General features: G+C 44.1%; 1 protein-coding gene across 1 annotated transcript in view; it reads left to right on the top strand.

Moving 5' to 3' along the window:
• The window catches only part of ADAMTS18 (ADAM metallopeptidase with thrombospondin type 1 motif 18), a 132,455-nt gene that overhangs the window by 79,581 nt on the left and 41,699 nt on the right, over nucleotides 1–11,175 (top strand). The window contains exons 9-11 of the mRNA XM_006754470.2: nucleotides 30–183; nucleotides 5,766–5,861; nucleotides 10,134–10,282. Coding sequence (XP_006754533.1) covers nucleotides 30–183; nucleotides 5,766–5,861; nucleotides 10,134–10,282 — 399 coding nt within the window. The remainder of the gene's footprint in view (nucleotides 1–29; nucleotides 184–5,765; nucleotides 5,862–10,133; nucleotides 10,283–11,175) is intronic.

The following is an 11,175-nucleotide window of genomic DNA, read 5'->3' as shown; positions in this document are numbered from 1 at the left end:
TCATTAACAAGGCTGTGTTGTCCCTGCAGTACGCCTCAGGCTGGGTGTCTGGTGGATGAGCCCAAGCAAACAGGACAGTATAAATATCCGGACAAACTCCCAGGGCAGATTTATGATGCCGACACACAGTGCAAGTGGCAATTTGGAGCAAAAGCCAAGTTGTGCAGCCTTGGCTTTGTGAAGGTATGTTTGCTTGTGATTTGAAACTTACATTAAGATCCTGCCATGCGTCTGTGTACCTAACCGAAGTATAAACATTTAGTTTGCTAAGGCCAAGGGTTGGAGTCTGGGTTATCTCGAAGATGTCAGTTGTTTGGCATGAAAATTAAGTGGCAATTTTACCATCAATGAATTATCCCGCCTTATCCCCCATAGACCATGCCTGGTTTTAATACCATCTGACTGCATCCTTGAAAGAACATTCCTTTGCTGTAGACGGAGATTTTTATCTCAAGTAGTAAATCTGGGTACCATAGCTTTTACCTACAGCTCATCTCTGTTTTCGGTATCATCATGTTCACATTCCCTTTTAATATGATATGTTTGAAATAATCACCACCCAAAATACCTACATGAGCCTTTTATATTATACAAAAACTCTTGATGGCAGCCAACTCTTTTTGATATGTAAACATTCAAGGTGTATCTTTGTGAGAAAGATAGATGGGAGAAGCAAAAAAGAGGATGTACAAATGGAGGAACATTGTTCTAGTTGGTCAAAAACTACATCACTGACAACCTCAACATCACTAAAAAGTAGATCCACTTTTAAGTTGGTTTATCCCTAGTACCACAAGAAAAACATGGAAACCCTAGGTCTGGATGCAGGGAAATTATGGAATTTTAAAGCTAATTTTCCCTCCCCTATTCCTACTCTTCTTTCTATTGCTCTTCTTCTCTTTCTCCACCCACCACCACCATCACCACCACCATTCTTACTGTCATTACCATCAATACCACTGGCACCATCATTACCAATAGCACTACCACTAAGTTCAGTTCTAGGAAATAACCATTAAATCACAGTTTTGATATGGGATTACATATTTCTCTAATATAATTTAAATGTATAACTATTAGAGAAGTTTTATACATACATCATTCACAATTTCTTGGTGTGTTCTCCATGATACATGAACCTATATATATATATAAATTAATACAACTATAACTATTTCAAATTACATATTAAGTTGATGCATTTGGCAGAGTAAATAGCCATTCACTTTGTTGAAACTGTTTGCTAACTTTGTCTCCTGGTCACTTCATCCTTAGTGGATTCCCTAGCTTATTCATTAATCAAATGTGTATAAAGCACTTACTCTTCAGTAAATGCACAATTGGTAATGAGTTAGAGTTTCTTTAGTAATATAAAAGACGTTTCTAAAAGTACTATCATTCCTTTAGGATCATACATTCAGCAAACATTTGTGGGTGCCTGTTCTGTGTCAGACAGTGTGCAGGGCTTAAACAACCATTCTTAAATCCTAGACCTTTTTTTTTTTTCTGAAAACACACCATGCTTTTGAAAGATAGCATCTCAGTGTGATGGTCTTTCTGAGGAAGCAGAGCAAAGGGAAATGGAAATTCCAGACTAAAGGATGGAATAAAGTTAGGAAAGGCACAGGGAGAGGAATGCCTGGCGGGGTAGGGAGACTTAACTAAGAGAGAGATCATTGACGATGACTAAGTGGCAAGGTAGAGAAGGTAGGGTTGGTAGGTGGGTCCTGAATGTGGAATATTTCTCCCCCCACCGCTGACGTTTTGGTATTATTCCCAAACCTACGTATAACTTGGACCATGGCTGCGTCTCTGAGGATCATGAGGAGGTGCCTGCAGGAGGAGGGGTTTCAGAACAGCGGTCTCCTGTTCATCCTGTTGATCTCAACGGGTCATACCAGCTCCAGCAACACAAGAGCAGGATGACGTTTCTGTTCAGGGTCTTCACTGTCCTATTATTATGTTCCTTTGCTGACCTTTTCTCCTTGCTGCCTATTTTTTCCCTCAATACCTCCTAGAAAGGCGGTTTTGCATAATGTTTAGAAGCAACAGAAGAAGTAAAAAAAATAAGATACCATTTTCAAAGTGTCCTCACAAACCAGCAGATGCAGTAGATTAGCATCACCTAGAACAGTGATGGCGAACCTATGACACGGGTGTCAGAGGTGACACGCAAACTCATTTTTTTGGTCGATTTTTCTTTGTTAAATGGCATTTAAATACATAAAACAAATATCAAAAATATAAGTCTTTGTTTTACTATGGTTGCAAATATCAAAACATTTCTAGAGGTGACACGGCACCAGAGTTAAGTTAGGGTTTTTCAAAATGCTGACACACCACGCTCAAAAGGTTCGCCATCACTGACCTAGAACTTGGTAGAAATGCAAATGCTCAGGTCTCATCCAGGCCCAGAAAATAAAAAACTTTGGGGTGAGGCCTGGAAATCTATGTTTGAACATGGGCTCTAAGTGAGTCAGATGCATGTTCAAAGAGGGGGGCACGGGGGGAGAGCTACTGAATTAGATGATCTTAAACTGTAAACACACTCACACTCACTCACTCACTCACTCATCCACTGGCCTTTGGCATTAGATAGACTTGAGTCTAAAGCCTTTGAAATACAACTGGAGAGCATGGCCAAGGAGCGACAGGACAGAATGTATGGCATTGAGACTCCTCAAAAGTCAGACCCAGGCAACAGGAGACTGCGCAATCTCTGTGGTTATTTCTTTTTCCCTTAAATTATGACTTAAGTCTAGGGAATTACAGATAAGGAAAAGTGAGTCAAATATACTGGGGGGTGGGGGAGAGGGAAGAATGAGCGAAAAAGTGCAAACTCTCGTTTCTGCTTACTTTGAAAGGGAGCTTTCTCAGAGGACCCCACAGCCGTCGGAGCGTGTAGTCGGCTGTAATTACGTTTGACTTCTGTGCTTCACCACAAAAGAAATAACATGTCCGTGCAGCTGCCTGACTTCGCCCTGGAATCCCTGTGTTTTTGTGTTTGGCTTTACGTGCCTGGTCTTCTCGGGCTGCCCCCTTCCCTTCACCCTGTGGCTTGGCGTTGGCGGCGGAATCTGGGCCTCCGCTTCTGTCTGCCCTGGGTCATCTCGGTGGCTGCCACATAGGCGCTGGGAGGGTGTTTGTGTGATGGCTGTCCCCTGGCTGTAAGAAGGAAAACAATTTAATCCTGAAAGCCTTTCTCACGGTGGCATTCACGGTTTCAATGGTCACATCCAATTATTCCATTTTTTTAATTATTTTGTTTTTTATGGCTTTAAAAATATATTTTTATTGATTTCAGAGAGGAAGGGAGAAGGAGCGAGAGATAGAAACATCAATGATGAGAGAGAATCATTGATCAGCTGCCTCCTGCACGCCCCACACTGGGGATCGAGACCACAACCTGGGCTTGTGCCCTGACCGGGAATCGAACCTCGACCTCCTGGTTCATCGGTCCACGCTCAACCACTGAGCCACACCAGCCGGGCCATTCTTCCATTTTGCTGTAGACTGTTCTTTTCCCACATTAACTTTTTGCCCTCGGGCCCAGCGTCACACTATACGGTGGTGCACAGAGATGAGGAACCTGATTCACGGTGCTGGGAGGCTGCCCTATGCTTTCTCCTAATGTCAATGGCAGGTCCATTTCCATGGGAACATGTTGTGTCTTCTGAGCTGTTTGGAGGTTTGGAAGTGGCATGTGTGGCACATGTCGGGCTGCTGGTGGCAATGGTGTTTCCAAGCGGTGTCCTGAATAGCCTGCCCACCTCTCTGGGGAAAGGGGGTAGGATTTTATGGTCTGCAATAGCACACTCACTGCACACATCTCCGCTTCCCCTGTGTTTTCTTTTCTTGCCCTGTGGAAAACTATTTTGTGAAATATTTCTAAGTATGTCCTTGCTATATGCTCTAACCGTGAAATCCATATTAACCCGAATGCTCGGGGAATTGGGTGCCTGTTTAATTGAATTTTCAGAGCTACGACAAGTGACCACAAAAACGATTTTGTTTCCAACCTGGTGGTTGATATTTCCCCCAAAAGGAATGTGTTCACACTTCTACCTTAGTCAATAGATTGTAGCAAATAAAATGAAATCACTTTGGCATTTTGTGATTTTGACATTTTATTAGCAACGTCATTCCAAAGAGCAGCTTCAACTGAGTGAGCTGGAAGGAGTCTGGTTCAGTCCCCTTTCTTTACTGTCAGGCAGCGGAGGCCTGGAGATGGGAGAGCTTTCTAGCATCCATTGATAGTAAATCCCGGTCCAGAGCAGTGATCAGTGAATGGCCTGCAGTGATCAGGCCATTTGGGGTCCTGCCTTTGCCACTTACCAGCTGTGTGACATCATGGCTTTGAACGTGTCAGTAGCTTTCTCAGTTTCCCCATCCAAATGAATTTTTATAATGAACTGGTTTAGTGTCTCCCACTAAAAGGCAATAAGATTCATTTCCTATGGCTGTCACAATAAATTCCCATAATTGTCGTGAGTTAAAACAACACACGTTTATTTCCTTACAGACCTGAAGGCAAGCATCTGATGTGTGTCTCACTCGGCTAAGATCAGGTGTTGGCAGGGCTGTGTTCCTTCTGGAGGCTCTAGAATAGTGGTTCTCAACCTTCTGGCCCTTTAAATACAGTTCCTCGTGTTGTGACCCAACCATAAAATTATTTTCGTTGCTACTTCATAACTGTAATGTTGCTACTGTTATGAATCATAATGTAAATATCTGATATGCAGGATGGTCTTAGGCGACCCCTGTGAAAGGCTCGTTCAACCACCAAAGGGGTTGTGACCCACAGGTTGAGAACCGCTGCTCTAGAAGAAAGTCACGTTCTTGCCTTCTCTAGCTTCGACAGGCCTCCTACATTCCTTGGCTCATGGCCCCTTCCTCTATCATCAGAGCCAGCAGCATCCCCAAGTTTGCCTCCCACTCTCATCTCCCAGGTTCTCTTCTGTCTTCCTCTTCCCCATTGAATGGACCCTTGTGATTACCTTGTGCCCTTCTAGAAAATTTAAGATAGTCTCCCCATCTCAAAGTCAATGGATGAGCCGCCTTAGTTCTCTGTAACTTAATGCTTCTGTGCTATATAACCTCACATACTCGGTTTCCAGGGATTAGGAGGATGTGGTCATTGTTGGGGGGCTTTAGTCTGCCTACTACAGAATAGCATGGGAGTTTATATATTTCATAGACCTACCTCGAGAATTAAACTGTCTAAATGCTTGACAATTACTATAAAGATAAAGAAGGTAATGATAGTGATCACTTGCATCCTGTATCCTTGAGAAGAACCCTACAGGGGCACGTGCTAACATGATCACTATTTGGCAGAGGAAGAAACTGCGCATACAAGCCTTCCAGAGCACATGCACAGGGCATGCAACCTGGAGTTTCCAGACAAGGATCGGAATCGGGCTTTAGTCCAGTCGTGGCCTCTTCTGCTTCACTGGTTGTTATATTGTTGTTTTGTTTCTGTTGTTATTAGAAACCAGACCTCTTAGCTTCCAGCCAAATGGTCTCTAAATTAACTACTGTTCATGCCTAGTCATTCCTAAACATACCTGAATAGAGGGTGTAGTGTAGGGGATTCGTCGGTTAGAACATACTACTGGTCACCTTGCTACTACCAAATTCTCTTGCCTTCACTTTCTGGATAAAGTGTCATTTCAGCCACCTCTGAATATAACATGTGTACGAAAACTTTGGATTTTTTTATTTTATTGAATCGTCACCCTTACCAGTTCCTCCTTTCCTTTCAGGACATTTGCAAGTCACTTTGGTGCCATCGAGTGGGCCACAGGTGTGAGACGAAGTTTATGCCTGCAGCGGAAGGGACCGCTTGTGGCTTGAGTATGGTAAACTGCATACTTGTTAGATTTTGTTCTAGAAACTTGATGGAGCTTAGAACCCAAACTCTTTGCACTGCAACCTCAGAATAGAATGCCTCTCTGTGTCTGTGTTCTGACTTCTCACTAAATGAACCAGCATTAGCTAGCAGCTTACAAAGCTCAATGCGAACATAGCCCACTTGGCTTGATTGTTTAAGATTTTGTTGTTGTTGTTTTTGGCCTTTATTTTTATTTTCAGCTGGAGGTTTGAGTCAAAATATTTCTTTTCCAATGAGCTGATAGGTTTGATTGCATATTCTTTGTCTTTTAAACTTGATTCAGCGTAGAAAGGCCTCAGGGAGCAGATAGCCCTATGGTAGCAAAGAAAAGATGGCCCCTCCATACAAGGCCTCTAGTAAGCACTTCCCAGGACCAGCGTGGAGCCTACGAAAAGCCCAATCGAGGCCCATCACATAGTGACTCCTGCGGAAGGGTAAGCTATGTCTCCATCTATGTTGTACCAGAAAGTCCTTTTTGCTTGCCCGTGTCTTCAACCCTAAGAACCACTTTCATTGTGGAAGATTATGGGCGATTTTTGTGTTTTGAGTGAAAAACTCTCACATATTAGTCTCTATTTTTCTTCCCCTGGCCCAGTAGAATCTGGAGGGAGAGGTGCACATGAAGTTCAGTAAATGCTCCAGATTTGGGGCGTTCCTTTGAAAGGCCGAGATAAGGGAGCGATGACTGATGAAAGAGCATATGAGGTTACAGGATGTTTATCTCTGCTTTTGGCTCTCTCGAGGCAGCACAAGCCTGCATATAAAAGAATTGGTCCTTGAAAGTGAATTCAATGCCACAATAATTTCCTGACTACTAGCTCTCAGAGACAGCAGCTCTGGGGAGACACCGATGAGTAAAACTCAGTTGTATCTCTTCAAAAATTTAGTTTAGTGGGGAGACCTGTGCAGAAGCCAACAACTCTAGCTTTCTTTATCAGCACACAGAATTGCTAGCGAGGCCCATGTGAATGGGAGAGGAAGCTTGCTCGTGATTGGTGTGCCCTTAGAATCAATGACAATGAGTGAGTGCCCCAAGGCGGATGCTGGGATTTGAATTGAAGTTCTTCAGTCAGATGAGAGAGAGACTTTTAGTGACAGAGTAACAATAAAGGCAAGGATAGACACACCTGAAAATAGATGTGTCAGAAAAGGCTTTCTGATATTAGTTAAGTCATTTTTCTAATGTCTTAAAAGACTGGCAGTTTTTCACTGTTTTGTACTTTAAAGAAAATAGACATTTAAGAAGGCATTACATGCAATTTTTAATCAGATGCACCTGTCTTTTCCGATCCCGATAAGGATTCTCATGAAAGCAAGCACAGGAGTGGTTGGAATGACACAAAACCATGAATTAATTGAATGATTGAAAATACAGGTTCTGCTCACGTTATTTGTACTGTTAAAGCATCAAAATTTAGAACTTCAACTTGAAGATTAGTAGATATTTTTGTCATTAAGAAAGTAACAGTATTAAATGTAAGAGGGATGTACAAGAAAATACTGATACAATAAATGAGGAAAATAGTGCATAATGGCATAGGTTAAGGTTTGTTACATACATATATCCAGGATCTAGTTCCAGGGGATAAACATGCCCCTGGATTAGACTCCAGCTAATATAACATGAGACATATCAAGCCAGGAGTTAGAAAACAGATGTCCTAACACTTTCCCCACCCACTATTTTGAAAGACCACACTTTGGGTCTATATACTGGAGGAAAGCCCTTAATTGTAAGGCCATCCTCTGTAGAAAGCATTCTGGTAAGTTTCACTCAGTATAATTCTTCCTCATTCATATCGATGGTTCTCTGAGTCTCCCTCCACTGGGGGAATGTAACTGGCTACTTATTAGACTGTAAACTCCATGAGGCCAGAGCTGTGTCTTACTCATGCTTTATCTCAAGGGTCTTGCAGAGTAGCAGCTACTCCATTTTTGTTTATTCCTCTGTAACTGGAACCCAACTGAATTCTTCCCCATCTTTCTCCAGTCCCTCTCTCACCCTTCAGTGACAGCTTTACCATGAATGTTCAATAAATGGGTGAGGATATGGAAGCCACATTCTTTTATCTAGATCTGTGTGCAAGGAAAGAAAGGTTTGTGCTTGTTGTCTATCAGTAAAGACATTTGCCCAGCAATGGCCATTCTATTTGAAATTAGAAGCAGTGCTAGAAATACATCTGTTTGGATCGATACAGTTATATGTGTGTCTGTTTAACAGTCACATGGAATATGTACTAGTCGACTTTTATATATACATGTGGATTGTGCATGCATGGGTATATATTCTTGTATGTTCCTGACTCCTCTACTAAGTGAAGAACCCAGAGGAGACTGTCAATACTATGATACTGGAATAAAAGAAAGTTGAAATGATTGAAGGGTTGGAACAGAACTAAAAAACACATTTTCAAAATAGAAATTAGGTCAGAGTTCAGATACCTTGGTGGGCATTTTGCCTCCGAGGTGAGAAGTCTGTGTGTCCTGTTGAGGAGTTTTGGCTGCTGAACTGAAATCCAGTCTCAACTAGTTGTGTAGCTACTTGGACAGATGTGTGATTCTGGGCAACTTAGTTAGTATCTCTTTGCTGGAGTTCTCCCATCCAGAAAATAGTTATTAACCCCTAAGTACTTTGTGAGGATTACATTAGATACTGCATCTAAAGTCCCCCTCCGTCCCCTGCCTGCACCATTTGGGGCACATAGAAGCCACTTAATAAATGGTAGCTGCTGTTGTTGTTGGCTGTTTGTTATTATTATTTTGTCTCAGCCACTGAGGTCTGTCCAGGAGGACTCGGGGACTCTTAGTAGGGAAGATTCAGATTGGCGCTTATGGTCGATAGAATCCTCAAGTGACCGATTGCTTCCTCCCCGACCCCAAAGTCCTCAACAGTGTTTTAGGCTTTCGTGCAAACCCTGAAATGGCAATTAATCCAAGGGAAAGAAACAGTATAAACAGAAGAATTAATCAGTTCATGGCAAGAATTTGAAGACAGGAAGCAATATCTTGACCTAGACAGAGTGCACTAGCAAGACGATAAACAGCCACCAGCCAAATGGATCGTGGAGGCAAAGTGAACATTTGAACGTCAGACCTCCCCGTGATCCTGTAACCGAACCCCCGCTGCTCGGCAGAACCCGGCGCAGGCCTGCGGGCCTGACCGCACAGGCTTTCGGAAAAGGGAGCGCTTACGCTAAGTCATGCAGAAGTTGCTCTTAGTCAAAGCACCACCGGAAAGAAACGACCCCCAGAGGCTAACGCAATCCCCAAGGACAGAGAGGACCCGCAGCGCCTGGATTGTGTTACAGAGGAAACCTGAAAGGAAAGGTTAGGGCAGAAAACCGTTCTCGCCCTGGCGAGCACATCACTGACAAACGGAAGACCCAGAGCTAAGTCATAAGAGACCCTCAGAGTTCCAAGTCATCCAAGGGTCTTAAGTTGGGACCTTGGGACCTTTTATACACTCAAAACAGTGTTATCTAAAAGCATAGTGGAAGCTCTTCAGTTTTATGAGACAAACGCAGTTTTTTAAGACCGCTATAGGTGGAATAAGCAGAAATGTTTGCATGGCTGTGTCTGTTTTTATGATGAGATAACCACCAGAAGGGTGAATTCTGTTAATGTCTTCAAAACTGGCTCTCCATGTGCCAAGCTGTTCTCTACACAGCGATGTCCCTAAAAGTCTAGGGAGGCTCTGTTGTCATTTTTCTGCTCTGACTCCCTTGGCTATTGGGGGTAGAGGGGGTGATCTGGCCTGAGCATTTCACTTCCACGGCTCACAAAGTTCATGGGTGACAAATGGCCCTTCTCTCTAGACATCAGCTTTTCAATTTGTTTGTTTAATGTTTTTTATTGATTTCAGAGAGGAAGGGAGAGGGAGAGATAGAAACATCAACGATGAGAGAGAATCATTGATCAGCTGCCTCCTCCACCACCGCCCCCCACACACACACTAGGGATCGAGCCCGCAATCCGGGCATGCGTCCCAACGGGGAATCGAACCGTGACCTCTTGGTTCATAGGTTGGCACTCAACCACTGAGCCACACCGGCTGGGCGATGTCAGCTTTTCAAAAGGCACATGGGAAATGCACACTAAGCCGCTGTTCCTACAGCGCAGCCTGGGAAGGAATGCCACCTGCCCACAGACTCGCTCTCCCTGTCCACGGGCAGGCGTGTGCGTCTCCTCGCCCTTCCCCAGGTGGCCCTGACAGGAGACATGTCCCATGTTCTTTCCACAGTGGTGTCGCCAAGGCCAGTGTGTGAAGCTCGGGGAGCACGGCCCCCGGCCCGTCCACGGCCAGTGGTCCTCCTGGTCCAAGTGGTCAGACTGCTCCCGGACGTGTGGCGGAGGAGTCAAGTACCAGGAGAGACACTGCAACAGCCCCAAGTAAGGCTCCGCAGCAAGTGAGGCTGTGCCGGGCATTACCCCTCAGCCGGTAACGTACTGCTTCTGTTTGTTTTATGGCAGTTTTCTTCGCTCCGGCTCATAGCAGTCATCGACGGTCTTAGGGCTGCATGTAAAGGTTATGGGCTGGGGGGGAGAAGGGGGTGAGGGGGGGATGGTGGGTGGAAACCAAAAACACGGCAAGGAGTGATTCCTCATGTGAATAGTCTGATCAAGGGCTCCAGCAATGGTAGTAACGTCTGTCCAAGCTACTCACTTTCTGAGTCTAAGTTAGGGCCGCACAGTCACACACCCAAACGCCCTGCAATTGGGGACCAGAGAGGCTTGGCTGGGGGAGCGTGTGTCTCTCAAAGTGATGAATTGGAGAAAGTACGCTGATTTTTTGCCTCGCAGGAATGTACAGCAACACGTGTTGACAGATCTGTCTGACTTTGCAAGAGAAACCAGAGATCTAAAAAAAATGTGTGTGAATTTTACTAATTTCTAAAATATCGACGACAAATTCAATTTTCTTTAAAAAAAACAAAACCCACACACATGATGAGGATTAATCAAAATGTCCGTGGATTGAAATCCGCCCGTGATCACCTGTGTGCACCCTCTGTTCTGGTCCAGAGATTCTGAACTAGTTTGTGCTGTGTGGAGAAGGGGGTTTAATGCGACTTTTATGGGCTCTAATTCCCACAGGAAACATGTATGTTTCCTGATTGACATGGTTCTGTAGAAACAGCCCAAGTTCAGGAGACAGACTGCTATGACCCCAGATGTCTGGCCTTCCATGTATTCATGATGTGGCTTTGGGAAGGTCATGTGAGCTGTGAGCTTGGGCCTATGTGTAAAGAATGGAGATGATAATACCTAAAAGGTTTGCGGAG

This window comes from Myotis davidii, unplaced genomic scaffold (assembly GCF_000327345.1).
Source record: "Myotis davidii unplaced genomic scaffold, ASM32734v1 scaffold391, whole genome shotgun sequence".
NCBI lineage: Eukaryota > Metazoa > Chordata > Mammalia > Chiroptera > Vespertilionidae > Myotis > Myotis davidii.
Note: the sequence above shows the minus strand (reverse complement) of the source record. Positions and strands in the feature narration are given on the sequence as shown.